We start from the raw sequence: 14,578 nt of genomic DNA, 5'->3' as shown, positions 1-14,578 counted from the left end.
AGCAAGACCGTCTCAAAAAAAAAAAAAACAAAAAAAAACAGACAAGAAAAAGTGCATTAGAATTTGAGAGACTGATTTCCTGTGTGACCCAGAGTAAGTCCCTTCCCTCTCTGGGCTTCAGGTTTTTTTTGTTTTTTGTTTTTTGTTTTTGAGACAGGTTCTCACTCTATCACCCAGGCTAGAGTGCAGTGGCACAATCACGGCTCACTGCAACCTCCACCTTCCAGGCCCAGGAGATCCTCCCATCTCAGCACCTTGAGTAGCTGGTACTACAGGCGCACATCACCACACCTGGCTAATTATTTTATTTTTTGTAAAGACAAGGTTTCATCGTGTTGCCCAGGCTAGACTCGACCTCCTGAACTCAAGCAAACCACCTGCCTTGGCCTCCCAAAGTGCTGGGATTACAGGGGTGAGCCACTGCGGCAGCCTGAGTTTCTATTCTATAAAATAAGGGAGCTGAACAGGTGATGGGAGAGATCTTCCGGCACTGGGATGGTGCCCCAAAGACAAAGGGTCACAGGCAAACCACAGAGGCCCAAAGCCTGATCCATCCCTGTAACATTTTTAGGCAGCCAGGCCTGTGAGTCATCTCCATGTGGAGAGGATACTGCTTCCTGGGGGCTGAGCCCACAACTGGTATGCAGAAGTACCGTTGGACCTGGAATTCACTGAATTATCGATGAGGCTCCCAATCAGGGATGGGGAGACTGTGTTTGTGTCTCCCTCTACTCCAGAGAAGCTTTTTTTCTTTTCTTTTTTTTTTTTTTTTTTTTGGAGATAGGGTCTCACTCTGTCACCCAGGCTGCAGTGCAGTGTCATGATCGAGGGTCACCGCAGCCTCAAACTCCTGGGCTCAAGCGATCTTCCCACCTTAGCCTCCTGAGTAGCTGGGACTACATGTGCATGCTACCACATCTGTCTAGTTTGTATTTTTGTAGAGATGGGGTCTTACTATGTTGCCCAGGCTGGTCTCAAACTCCTGGGCTCAAGCGATCCTCCCACCTCGGCACCCCAAAGTGCTGGATTGCAGGCGTGGTGAGCCACCATGCCAGGCCTGGAGATTTTTTTTTTTTTTTTTTTTTTTGAGATGGACTCTTGCTCTGTTGCCCAGGCTGGAGTACAGCAGTGCAATCTTGGCTTACTGCAACCTCTGCCTACTGGGTTCAAGCAATTTTCCTGCCTCAGCCTCCCGAGTAGCTGGGATTACAGGTGTGCGCCACCATGCCTGGCTAATTTTTGTATTTTTAGTAGAGACAGGGTTTCACCATGTTGGTCAGGCTGGTCTCGAACTCCTGACCTCGTGATCCACCCACCTCAGCCTCCCAAAGTGCTGGGATTACAGGTGTAAGCCACCGCACCCGGCCTGAGAATTTTTTCAAATGTGAGTCCACTACTGACCAGAGGTGCTCCTTAAAACTCTAGCTCTGCCAGCCATTCCCTCCTTAAGGTTCTTCCCGTCTCCCCAGCTGTGAGGCAGTAGGACCAAATGGGGTTCCCCAGCCTTGTGTGACCCTGTGTCTCTACCACCTCTCAGAGCCTCACATTCCTTACCTGTCCTGGGAGGAGGCTAGCCTCACCTCCTCCATCTCTCTCTCTCTCTCTCTCTCTCTCCCCCACTCTCCACCCTCCAGCTGGAGATGCCATATGTAAAGACAGGCATTCCTGATGGGTTTGTGTTGGACATGCAACTGAAGTGGAGGCTGAGGAAAGAGCAAGAACCATGGAACCAGGCAATCCCCAGGGGCCCTTCCTGGCTCTACCTTCTGTGCTTCAATGACCAGGTGGCTCTGAGTCCTCAGGCGAGGACCTTTCCCTCTTTGTAAACTGGATGGATTGTGCTTGGAGAGGTCCACAGGCCCAGTGAGCTCTGAGAATTTGAACTGGTTTATTTACACACCCTGTCCCTGCCCTTCTATTAGGAGCACTTCCTGATGACAGGGTGAAATTGTCCCATCCCGTTCCCCAGGGCTTAACCTTTCCTCTTAGAATTCTCCCTATTCTACATGCTTTTTCTTCAACTCAAGTTAAAAAAAAAAACAAAAAAACCTGAAATGTCCCAGGCATGATGAGACACTGGGTGGGGGAGGGGAGGACGGTGCCCAGAGATGAGTAATTGCCCTAAAGGAGTTGATGGCGTGGCAAGGAGGGCATTCCCAGGAAGGGCTGTCACGGATGCAGAAAGGGTGAGAGATTAATTGGACCTGAGAAGGACCCTGGAATGCTTCTTGGAGGAAGTGATGTCTGAGTGAAAGATAGGAACTGACAGGTGGGAGATGGGGTAGGAAAGGGCCACCCAGGCCAGGAACAGCAAAAGCACGGGGCACCTTTGGGAGCCAGCCCTCCCAGAGCTCCCTCCTGTTTCCACACATGCTCCTGGCTGTTAAGGGAGGGTGTGTGTGAGGAAGATCGGGGCTGAAAAAAAGGTTAGGTGCCAGGACGGAAGCCTGGAATACCTTGAATACCATGCTGGGAAGCTGGGCCTTGATTTTATAGGCAAGGAAGGAGGCTGGAGAGGGACGGAAGCAATCAGAAGGTGTAGAGCAATGGAGTCACAGGAGCAGATGTGTTTTAATCAATTCATCCAATAAATATTTTAGGGACTCCAGACACTGTGCATCTAAAAATGCTAAAAAAAAAAAAAAAACAAAAAAAACCCAACAACAAAACCCAAGCACTTTGGTGGCCATAATGGGGAGAATGAACTGGGGGGCTGGGGGTGGGGTGCGTGCTTGGAGCAGGGAGGGAGTGGGGCCAGAAACCCAGATGGCTGAGCTAGAGCTAAAGCCTCTGAAGTCTCAAATTTGTCAAGACCCATTTCCTGCCTCCAGGAATCTCCTGCTGCCTGCCCTGCTCACAACAGTTTTAGAGGGTGGTCCCTGATCCTTCTCATGGGAGTGTCCCAGGCCCTGTTCTAGAGAGTGATGCTCATGTGGAGGATTTTTATTTTTTATTTTTTATTTTTTTTGAGATGGAGTCTTGCTCTGTCGCCCAGGCTGGAGTGCAGTGGTACGATCGTAGTTCACTGCAACCTCCGGCTCCAGGGTTCAAGCAATTCTCCTGCCTCAGCCTCCCACATAGCTGGGACTACAGGCACACACCACCACAACTGGCTAACTTTTGTGTTTTTAGTAGAGACAGGGTTTCACCATGTTGGCCAGGCTGGTCTCAAACAACCTGGCCTCAAGTGATCTGCCCGCCTCGGCCTCTGAAAGTGCTGGAATTACAGGCATCAGCCACTGTGCCCGGCCCATGTGGAGGTTTTTTTTTTTTTTTTTTTGAGACAGAGTTTTTGCTCTTGTCACCCAGGCTGGAGTGCAGTGGCGTGATCTTGGCTCACTGCAACCTCCGCCTCCCGGGATCAAGCAGTTCTCCTGCCTCAGCTTCCCGAGTAGCTGGCACTACAGGCACCTGCCATCATGCCCGGCTAATTTTCGTATTTTTAGTAGAGACAGGGTTTCACCACGTTAGCCAGGCTGGTCTCGAACTCCCAACCTCAGGTGATCCTCTTCCCTCGGCCTCCCAAAGTGCTGGGATTACAGGCATGAGCCACCACGCCTGGCAAGGAGGTTTTAAACAAACACCTGTAAAAGGCTGCAAGCCCTGTGGGGGCAGGGCACTGTGTGTCTTGCTCAGTGATACCTGCAGCACTGGATACAATGCCTGGCCCCAAGCAGGTCACTAGCTCATGTGTGTGAACACAGAATTTATCTACTTCCCCCAGCCTTCCAGCACAAACGCAGTGCACTATGGCAGCAAAGGTTATGCTGACAAAGATGGCACAACTGCCAGGGGAAAAATCATGACATATTACAGTCACAAGAAAATATTTTTCATATTTGCAGTGGGGGAGAGGACTGGTGTGCATAACTGTGATGACAGCATTTCTAGCTGAGCCGGGTCATTTTGTCCTTGGGTCCTCCAGGGAGGACTCGGCCCAATTGCTAAAGCAAAGAACTAGGTGCTATCACAAAGCCTCCCCAAGGCCCCAAATCCACACTAGAATACAAGCTCCTTCCTAGGAGGGGCACAGGCAAGGGAGGGCCGGCTCTATGGTCCTGCATGAAGGTACAAGAGGCGAGGGTTGGAGGTGTGTGACTCACACAGGCTGGTCAGAGGCCCCGGAGTTCAGCCTCTGTGGGGTATTTACCTACCCATCACCAGCCACTGACTACGTGCTCACTGTGTACCAGGGACCTGGCCAAGGGCTTCATGTGTAATCTCATTTAATTCTCACAAGAGATGCAGAGAGGTGACGTGACTCATCAGGTGACATGACTCACCAGGTCACCTAGCTGGTAAGGGATGGAACTGGGTTGTGCATAGAGGCCTATCTGTGTCCACAGGCAGGCTCCCAGCCACCACCCTCCAGTTCCGTGGCCCTGCTCTGGGAAGTGGGAAGATAAGAAAGAAGAAGGGTGAGTTGGTATGGTCGCGGAGAGATTACATTTTCAGGAAATGAGGGCTCAGAACAAGGCCTGGCCTAAACATGGCTGCAGGAGTGGCAAGAGATAGGATCAGAGGGAGGATGGCCTCAGAGAGTGTGGGGAAGAACTTGTGCCCAGAAGAGTCAGGGCAGGACTGGCTGGGCCCTGACGTAAGGCCTCTTGCTCAGAGTCACAGGCAAGATCAAGTGACCTCTCGAGGTTTCAAGACACGAAGAGACAAAGCCCAGAGCAGCTGCGGCCTGGTCCAGGCCCGGGCATGCCTGCTGACCCCGGCTGGATGGTGGCCTTGGAAACTGCTTCCTGCTTCAGTCAGGCCCTAGCCGGCGTAACCTTGGAGGACCTGTGACATTTCTCTTGGCCTCAGGTCAGGCCTGAGAGGGAGTAGGGAGGGGAGAGGGACTCGAGAATCCTGAACACCTTGGAGGGCCCTTCATACCCTCCCACCCCTGTCCCCAGGGTCTGATAGGGTCGATCTTTAGCCCACAGGGCCCAACGTGGAGCCAGTCTGTCTGGCTCTACTTTCCATCTAGAGGCCCAGAGAAGATGTCTGCACAGGGCCAAGGCCCCCTCCTTGCTTGACCCGTTCTGTTCCCCGTCCCATCAGCCACAGCTCTCAGATCAGTCAGGCTCCACATTCCCCATTCTGTCTCCTCTGAGCTTTTATCTTCTAATCCACATTGGGATGTGACCTGCCTTTGCCCACAGCTCCCTCTGCCCAGAATGCTCTTCCCCCGGTCTCCATGTGTGCAAACCTTGCCTATTCTTGAAGGTTGAGCTCCAGTGCAGCTTCTTCCACAGAACCTCAAAATCCATTTAAGATGTCAGACCCAGCAAGAGTTGTGGGGACTGGGCCGGGTGCGGTGGCTCACACCTGTAATCCCAGCACTTTGGGAGGCTGAGGCAGGTGATTCACAAGGTCAGGAGTTCGAGAACAGCCTGACCAATGTGGTGAAACCCCATCTCTACTAAAAATACAAAAAAATTAGCTGGGCACAGTGGTGCGCCCCTGTAATCCCAGCTACAGGAAGCTGAGGCAGGAGAATCGCTTGAACCCAGGAGGCAGAGGCTGCAGTGAGCCGAGATCGTGCCACTGCACTCCAGCCTCGGCGACACAGTGAGACTCCATCTCAAAAAGAAAAAAAAAAAAAGTGTAGGGATTGTCCAATCCAACCTATCCTTTTGCAGATGGGGAATCAGGCGTGGGGAGATGAGAGGCAGCCATATGGCAGAGCACCCAGGCTCAGGAGGGACAGTACTGGGTTCTAATCCTGGCTCCACTATCTGCTAATGGATCCCCTGGGCAAGGTTCAGAGCTGCACCCATTTCCTCAACTCTAATGTGGGATAGGGCGGGAGGCAGGGGGTTGTGGTGGGGAGACACACCCCACCTGATAGTCTGCTGTGAAGGGTCAGTGAGGCAGCGTTACATAAAGGGCCCAGCACAAATGTCCCTGTTCTCATCAAGGGGGCAGAGGGCTGACTTCTGACCACAACACCCAGCTGTCCAGCAAATCTTTGTTTCTCACTGCCTCTGGGCACCTGCCACTCTCTGCCAGGTGTTTTCAGGTTCTTTGTGTACTTGTTTTAGTTTCCTGGGGTGGAGGCTGAACTGGAGGACAGGGGTCATGCCTGCTTTGTCTCCCCAGTACCCAGCACTGGATGGACACACAGGGACTCAAGTTGGGAAACTAAGCTCAACTGCTGCTTCTCCAGTGCCTGGCGTCAAAACTGCTCACTGCTATTGGTGAATGAGCGTGTCCTTGTCCTCCCTGCTTAAGCCCTCTGTTGAGAGTGGCAACTCCCTCTATGAACTTTTTCCTTGCCACTCTCCTTCTCTGTATCTCCAACTCTTTCTCATTCCCGTGGTGATTTTGATCATCCCCTGGCACTGGGGGGTTGCCCTAGAGCCTGTGGGTCATCTTAGATAGAGAGAGGGGGCAGCCGTCCCACCACCTTGGCCTGGGCCATCATCACTGCATGTGTGGACTACTGCAGCTGGTCTCCCTGCTTCAACACTAGCCCTGCTCCACGGTGGCCTGGGGAATTCCAGCAGGGAACTCTTCAGTGGATCCCCATGTGTCTGGGAATGAAATTCAGACTCCTTCTAATGCCCTGCATGATCTGGCCTCGCTTGCCTCATCCCCTCACTTAGCTTTACTGCCTTCCCATAGGCAGTTTCTTAAAGCTGAGCCCCTTCCTGCCTCCAGGCTTTCCACACTGCTGTTCCCTCTGCCCAGAATGTTCTTCCCCCTCCCCGCCAGCTGTTCAGCCCCATCACTCCTCAGGCCTCAGCTTCAAGGTCCGGTCAGCATGCTGTGTGCGCTCACAAGCTTCTAGCTTTTTTCTCTTGTACAGTGCTTCCCATAGCTGGAATCATCACACGCTTAATGCCACTGTTTGCTGTCTTTCCCTCTAAATGGGAAGCCCCCTGAGGACCAGTACCTCATTTGTGGTGTTCACTGTGGTGCCCCCAATGCCTGGCTTCTAGTGGGTGCTGGACAGATGTCTCTAGAACAATGGAATGCATTGGTTTGAGGACAGCGCAGTTAACTCCCAGCCCTGAGTGGGGAGCAGGGCCAGAATGTGGGGCTGGATGGCATCCCAGTTCCTCCTGCGTTCAGGCCTCACTGGGTGGTTCCATTATGTATTTCACTGAGCTGTGACCTGCCCAAACACCCAGCCCCCACACCCGTCCATTTTCCCACCCAGAGCCTGGGAGGAACGGTTTTTGGATTATTTCACATTTCTGGATTATCCATGAGACATCTCCCCGCCAGTGAGAAGGATCAAGAGTTTGACATTTTAAACCCTAAGCAGCTTCTCCCTGGCCTGCTTCAGATCTGAGGCTCTGCTGCTTGCAATGAGACGCATGGGGAATGGAAGGCCATTTTAATCTTGGCCTGGCTTCATTAGGAAGGAAAAGATGCTGCCAAAAAAAAAAAAAAAAAAAAAAAGTTTGCTTCATTGTCTCTGCCATGCAGAGCTGCGAGAGCCTAAGGGATTATCAAAGTAAATTTCCTTGAAAAGATGGGGAAACTGAGGCCCAGAGAGGGGCAAAAGCTTGGTCAAGGGCATGTGGGAAGTTGGTGGCCAATCTGGGAATGGTCCTCCCGGAGGCCTCCGGACTCCTGCATGCTGCCCTTTGTCACCTTCAGGCACCAGGGGAGCTGGGGTCTGGCAGAGAGAGGGCAACAAGTTTCCACTGACATGACTTCAGGACCCTGAGTCACCCTGGCCTTGAATGGCCTCCCAGAGCACGGATGGGACTTTCCAGGAGCCCAGCTACTCCTCCAGGAAGAGAAACTCCCAGGAAGCTTCAGTGGCAGCAGAGGTGAAGGGTGAGGGACGCAGGCATGCCCCCAGTCTGCCCCATCACCAACCACCACATCTGGGCCAATTTTGTGACAGATCTGTTGTCCAAAAGTGGGGCCAGTGGCGGCTGTATTTCTGGAGCAGGCTGTTCTTCAAGAAGATGGCTCCTTCAACCTTGTTCCCTTTGATCATTTTGGGGGCATTTTCTGTCTTTTATTTTCCTTTTTTAAAACACCAAATCTTGAGAATACTAAAACTGACTCCAACTAATGAGGTCACAGTACCTGATAAAAACAGTATCAAAACATTTAACACTCTTTAACTGAACTCTCAGAAAAGTCTTTGGCTTCAGGAAAGGGACTGGCTTTTCTAGGGTCAAAATACCTTTGTCTGAAGATAGCCTCACTGGCTGCAGGTTTGCAGGGACAGTGGGACCCCAGAACCCCTTCTCCACTTCTGGGTCCCTACCCCACATGCTCCTGGCCACACCTAGCCTATCTCAGACCAAAGATGTTGGAAAATAGCCTTTGGGGGTACCTTAGGAGGCCAAGAGAGGACGTTTTGGACCATCCTGTGAAGCCCTTGCAGAGTGTGTGACCACGCCATACTGGCCACTCTTGGCCTGGCCCTCACCAGGCTGCCTCTTAAGAATCAGTGAAGCTCCCAGGGAAATGGGGGTGCCAGCAGGGCTGGTCCTCTGGATAGACCCTGGGTAGACGACCGTCCAACCTGCTTCTCCCTTCACCTGTCTCACACAGGGCGATACAAATGCCCACCCTTATCAGCGTATTTCCTGGGAAATACTCACTTCCTGCCCAAGACATAGCATGAACAAATAATTGAAAGCTTAATAAACCAAACTACAGGGCCCCATCCAGTGTGTAGTCCTCTGGCCATTTCAATTCACAAGACCCCCCTGAACGTTCAAGCCCCCTGCTGAGTTCCCAGCCCAAGCACCCCATCTCCTCCTGAGACTGTCCGCAACAGCGAATCCTGAATCCCTACACCCTGCTCTCAGTCCCCAGCCTTGCCCTTAAATCCTGCATTTGCTTCCTGCACTCCATACCTCTGTCCTTGCCTAAGCTCTGATGTCCTCTTCCCACCCCCAGGCCTCTGCCCACTGCGCCCACATCCCCAGACTCACCCAGGAACAAAACCTCGCGGTCCAGTCGGCACTTCAGTTGGCACTACAGGGATGTGACGGTGAATGTGTCCTCGGGGTGAGGTTCCGCCATGGGCCCCAGGAAGCCGCTCTTGGGGCCCCCACCCAGGCCAGGATGCGCCTGGGGCATAAAGCCTGGGTACCTGTAGGCGGTGTCCTGCAGGGGCAGCAGCGAGTCCCTCGGCACGGGGGACAGGGTCAAGTCACTAAGGAGTGGGCAGCCATAGCCAGCAGCGGCTGCAGCAGGGCCACGGGGTGGGCCAGGGGGCCGGGCCATTTCCAGTGGCTCCTTGTCGGCCTTGGGCGTGGCTGGTGGGCTAGCCAGGTGAGGGGCACTGAGGCACGCGGCCTCCGTCCTGCCCAGGAAGTCAGCCAGCAGCCCTGTACCCACCTTGCCTTCATAGGGCGGGCTGCGGGCAGCTGAGCCTGGAGGGTACCAATACGCTGTGCCCTTGCAGCTGGGGGAATCGTAGTGGGGCTGGCCCAGCGGCAGGTCCCGGCAGCTCAGGTGGGCCTGGGCTGCAGCTGTGTGGCCCAGGCTGGCCCCCTGGAGTCCATGCTTGAGGGGCTCGCAGGCAGCCAGCTTTGTGGGCGGTGGCCGCAGCTCTTCCTTGAAGCCCAGTGTAGGCGAGCAGGTGGGCGAGTATGCCTTCTGCAGGCCGGCATCAAACACCGTGGGTGGGTGGGCCAGCGGTGGGAAATGCTTGCCATCAAGCTCGGGAGCACCCAGGCTGGGCGAGTCGCAGTGGAAGCCTTGGCCAAAGGTGCCATCGGAAGGCGTGGACGGGTTCATGGAGTAGGGTCCTATGAAGTCACAGGGGTCTCGCTCTCCCACGCCGAAGGCCCTCGACTGTGAGGGCAGTGGTGACATGCTGCTGTCCCCGCTATAGTAGTCCAGGCCGAGGTCAGGACTGTCCTGGAACAGTGGGTTGACTGGCTGTGGCTTGGGGATGAACTTGGCTTTGGCCGCTGCGCCACCCCGCTCCTTCTTGGCTGAGCAGGCCCCACCGCCCCGTCCACCTCGCGGCTGCCGGGGCCCGGTGCTCCGTTTGGATGGGTAGCCTGAGGCAGCGGCAGAGGCGGATGTCGGGAAGCCCAGATGTGAGGCCTCGAACAGGTCCACCTTCTTCCGCCGTCCACGGCCCGGCTTGGAGCTACTCTGAAAGAGGACACTCTGGTTCCAGTTGTAGCCGGGGGCAGATGATGCCTCGTTCCAGTCCATCATCAGTTTCTCCAGGCTGGACAGGCTCGACTGGCCCTCACTACTTGAGGCCTCGCTGTTGGCACGCCGAAACCCCCCGCCACCGACCGGCTGACTGAACTGGGTGCTGTCGGAGGATGACTCAGAGAAGGTCTCCGACACAGCCGTCTGCTGCTTCACCTTCTGCGGTGTGTAGTTGGAGATGTCCAGGATCACGTTGGGCTCGCTGACGTGGCAGTCAAAACTGGGATTGTAGAGCTGACTAAAGGCCTCTGAGGCCCAGTCCAGGCCTCCATAGCCCTGCCGGAAAGGCCACTGAGAAGCCCCCGCAAACTGCCGACAGTTCTCGGGCGAGGGCTGGAAGGAGGAGGAGGAGGAGGAGGCGGCAGAGGCTGCAGAGGTGGCAGAGGCTGTGGTGCCCTTGGGCACCATGTAGCCACCGGGCGAGACTGTGCTGGCCCGGCTGTCACAGCGCAGGGGCGTGGGGGCTGAACCAGAGAAGGGGGCCCCCTCAGAGCTGCTGAAGAAGGAGGCCTTGCTTGGTGGCAGGCAGGGGCCCCCGGTAGGCGGTGGGGCATAGCCGGCGCTGTGGGCGCTGCTGGGTGAGGCAGGGAGGCTGTTGCCGCTGCCATAGGCGAAGCTGCAGTCCTTGCTGTTAGCGCAGTCCTGGCCTGTAAAGGGCTTAGTTGGGGCGAATACGCTTTGTCCAGCCCCATAGCCGCCGTACTGGGGCAGGTAGGTGTTGGCAGGCGGGTGGGTGGTAGGTGAGCGGGCCACGGCTGAGGGCGGGGGAACCAGCTTGGGGAAGGTCTCGGCTGCCCGGCAGTCTGAAGTGGCTGGAGTTAGCCCATAGCTTGCTGCTCGTCCTGGTGGGAAGGTCTGGCGCGCGGACAGGACAGGCTGAAAGGAGGGGTCCGCCCCAGCCCCGCCGCTACCCACTGCCACTGGGCTGGCCTTGGCTCCCCGGCTAGGGAAGGTGGCCAGGCCCCGCTGGGCAGGCAGGGCGCTGGTGGGTGGCCCTGCATAGGTGCCCGATGCCTTCCGGGACTCTGGGCGAGAGGCTGAGAGGGCAAAGTCCAAGAGATCGGAGGAGTCATCCGAATCGAGCAGCGAGCGAAAGTAGCCAGTGAAGAGGTTTTGGCGCTCCTGGCTGAGCTCGGTCTGGCCTGAGGGTGCGCCCGTGCTGTAGTAGCTGCCACGGCCTGAGGCTCCACTCTCCAGCCCAGTGGAGGCAAAGGCCCGGGCCTCGGTCCCCTGAAACCCACAGTTTCGGCCAGCTTGCCCGCCTGGGTGCCCATGGTGAGGGGCCCAGCCACCACCCTTATCCCCGGCCCACTCAGCACCTGCCTCCCCAAAGCCTGGGCCACTGGGCACCTGCTCTGGGAACAGAGTCCCATTCTTCCGGGACCGTCTCTTGCGCTTTGGCTTCCCAGTCACAGCGTCTACCTCCCCCCGGCCCCGTTTGCGTGGGTGCCCCAACTCAGTAAGGCCAGGGCCCCCGACCCCAGCGGCTGCCACTGCCACCACCTTCTTTTTCTTGCCAATGCCCTCAAAGAAGTCACTGAAAGAGCATCGGGCTGATTTGGCCGCATGGCCCCCACCCCGGCCACCAAAACCGCCTGCTTTGCCCCCACGCCGCCGGAAGCCCTGCACACGATGCAGGAAGTGGGAGATGCTCTGGGTGTCGGGGGCCTGGTGCACCGACTCCGGCTCACTGGGTGTCCAGCAGCGGGGCGGTGAGCACCGTCCAGCGCACTGGCTCTGGCGGTTCAGGAAGGCCAGCTTGGCCAGGACGTCTGAGTACTCGGCCTTGCTGTCGTTGGCGTCTGCTGCATAGGATGGCTGGGGAGATGCCAGCTTCTGCTTCCGCCGCCGTCGTTTTTTTACCTCTGGCATGGCCATGGTGGCCGCTGCCACAGTGGCTGCCTCGGCCGCCACCACAGCTGGCTCCTTGGGCTTGCCAGGACCCAGCAGCAGGTTCTTAGGAGGGCGGCCACGCTTACGTTTGAGAATAATGGGCATCTCACCGGGTGGGAAGACCACTACCACGTTCCGCCCGTTGTTCTTCATCTTCAGCAGCGGGGTGGGCTCAGCCGACACGCGCAGGCCCAGCTCCTTGCCCTCCACGCTCAGGCTGCTGCTCAAGGAAGACACTTTGTATGTGGTCTTGTTCCGCCGCCCCAGCGATACGGGGATCTTGGCCATCTTCACCACCATGCGCCGCACGCCCCGGCACTTGCCTTTGCGGGTAGAGACCACTGGGGTCTGGGAAGATTCCGGCTTCAACTCTGGGACTGAGACCGGGCCTGGGCCTGGCAGGGCAGGGGGTGGAGGAGGCGGTGGCGGTGGGGGTTCGGCCAGGGCGGCCACCAGCCCCGTGGGCATAGGCAGGGGCAGTAGGCGGCCCTCGGGTCCGGCGTCTGCCTTGCGTCCCCGTCCGGCTTTCCGCCGGCGACACAGGATCTTTGGCCTATCAGTGCGCCGCAAGGCGTACTTGGGGTGACCCTCAGGCCCGGGGGGGCCGTGCGGTGAGCACAAGTCCAGGCGCAAGGGCTCGGCCAGTGGGCAGTGCCCCAGGGGCTGCTGGGGCTCCAGACGGCGACCTGGGACGTCAAGCAGCTTGGGCAGGGGGTCGAGTGCCTGGGGGTCAAGCAGCTGCGACTCCAAGGAGTCAGGCAGGGTGTCCAGGGCCTGGAGAGCCAGGCCCGGCAGCCCCAGAGGATCAGCAAGAGGTTGCAGGGGTGGCAGCTCCAGAGCTTCCCCGAGCGGCTCTAGTGCCTGCGGGTCCAGGAAGCGGGGCTGGGGGTCCAGGAGCTGAGGCTCCGGCTCGGGCGATGGTGGCTCGAGGGCCTGGGCCTCTAGCAGCTGGGCCTCTGGGCAAGTGAGGGAGGCCAGCTCACTAAGGATGTCGGCGTCAGCAAGTTCTGAGTAATCAGTGCTGTCTGGCTCAGGCTCTGGGGGCAGACCCGTGGCCGCAGCTGTGGCTCCGGGACTATGGCCTTGGCCAGGCTGGGGACTGTCCCTAGGCTCAGGCTCAGGCTCGTAGAGGGGATGGCTGGGCCGCTCTGACTTGGCGTGTGGGGTGGCCCGCTCCTCAGGGCTACGGATGCTGTTGGCCAAACTGGGTGAGGAGAAGAAGCTGTACTGTAGGTCGCCGGGTGGCGGTGCAGGCGGGCGGCTCAGTCGGAGCCCACCACAGTCCAGGTGTACACCACTGTGCTGCAGGTCCTGGGAGAGGCGTGTCAGGTCCTTCATGATGTCAATCAGCTGCACCACTGGTCGCAGGTTCACCCGCCCGTTGTCCCAGCAGCGTCGGGAGCTGCTGCCGTCTCCAACCGGTGTGGGGCAGCGGGCCTGTGAGACAGGACGGGCTGCCCGTGGGGGCAGCGGGTCGTCCCCCTTGGCAAGGACTGGTGGGCGCCGGGTGCTGGGGTCCCGGCGTGGGGGTGGGCGTGGGTTCTCGGAGAAGGCGTGGGTGGAGAAGGCCTTGTCAGGTGGGCTGGCAGGGGGCCGGGTGGGAAGCAGGGGCCGGGGGGTGGGGGGGCCGCCGGGGTAGTACTTGGGTTCCCGGAGGTAGTCAGGAGAGCTGCACACGGCACTGGAAGTCACCACCAGGCCCTGGGGCTTCACACGCATCCTGACCTTGTCCTCCGCAGGCCGCCGGGCGGGGCCGGGGCTGACATGAGGGTGCGAGAAGCCGGGACCAGGACCTGCCAGGCAGGAAGAGCAGGAGGTCCCTTACTGAACACCTACATCCTCATCAGCTTCCCATATCCTTGATGAGCTCCTGGACCCCTCCCTCCTGAGGTCTCATCTCCTTACCAAGCTCCCCTCCCCACCCCAAGCCCCATCCCCTTGCTGACTCCCAGCCTTTCTCAAACCACCATGTGTATAGTGAGCCCCTCATGGGCCCAGTTTCACTTTTTTTTTTTTTTTTTTTGGAAGAGAGTCTCACTCTGTCGCCCAGGCTAGAGTGAAGCAGCGTGATCTCAGCTCACTGCAACCTCCGCCTCCTAGTGCAAGCGATTCTCAGGTGTCAGCCTCCCAAGCAGCTGGGATTACAGGCATGCACCACCACACCTGGCTAATTTTTGTATTTTAGTAGAGACGGGGTTTCACCAAGTTGGCCAGGCTGGTCTGGAGCTCCTGACCTCAGACGATCCACTCGCCTCAGCCTCCCAAAATACTGGGATTACAGGCGTGAGCCACCATGCCCGGCCCAGTTTCACTTATTGACAGCTCATCCCCTTTGGGAATCTGGCTATGCACTCAGGAAGAACAGGACCCCTGCCTTTGAGAGGGAAGCACATCAGCAGGGTGATCAAACTTAAGGAGAAGGCCAGGAAGTTCTAACAAGGGCACGGCCTCCCTCCTTCTTACCCCGAAAGGGCTCCAGGAGAACCCCCACCACTCACCCTCGGCTCTGCCGCCTGGGCTGTCACACTGGAGATCTCTG

At 57.3% G+C, this 14,578-nt stretch overlaps 1 protein-coding gene across 11 annotated transcripts in view; it reads right to left on the bottom strand.

Moving 5' to 3' along the window:
* AHDC1 (AT-hook DNA binding motif containing 1) overlaps positions 1-14,578 on the bottom strand; it is a 69,674-nt gene that overhangs the window by 3,896 nt on the left and 51,200 nt on the right. For 9 of the 11 annotated variants that reach the window (XM_055096227.2, XM_034959246.3, XM_063593699.1 and 6 more), the window contains 2 exons: positions 14,538-14,575; positions 8,904-13,832 (listed from right to left, as the gene is read on the bottom strand). The exons of 1 other annotated variant lie outside the window; for it this stretch is intronic. In XM_055096227.2, coding sequence (XP_054952202.1) covers positions 8,947-13,758 — 4,812 coding nt within the window. In that variant the 5' untranslated portion in view covers positions 13,759-13,832; positions 14,538-14,575 and the 3' untranslated portion in view covers positions 8,904-8,946. Of the gene's footprint in view, positions 1-8,903; positions 14,507-14,537; positions 14,576-14,578 lie in introns of those variants that run through there. One more of the 11 variants, XM_055096231.2, reaches the window with a different exon arrangement.

This window comes from Pan paniscus, chromosome 1, assembly GCF_029289425.2.
Source record: "Pan paniscus chromosome 1, NHGRI_mPanPan1-v2.0_pri, whole genome shotgun sequence".
In the NCBI taxonomy this organism is placed as follows: domain Eukaryota; kingdom Metazoa; phylum Chordata; class Mammalia; order Primates; family Hominidae; genus Pan; species Pan paniscus.
Note: the sequence above shows the minus strand (reverse complement) of the source record. Positions and strands in the feature narration are given on the sequence as shown.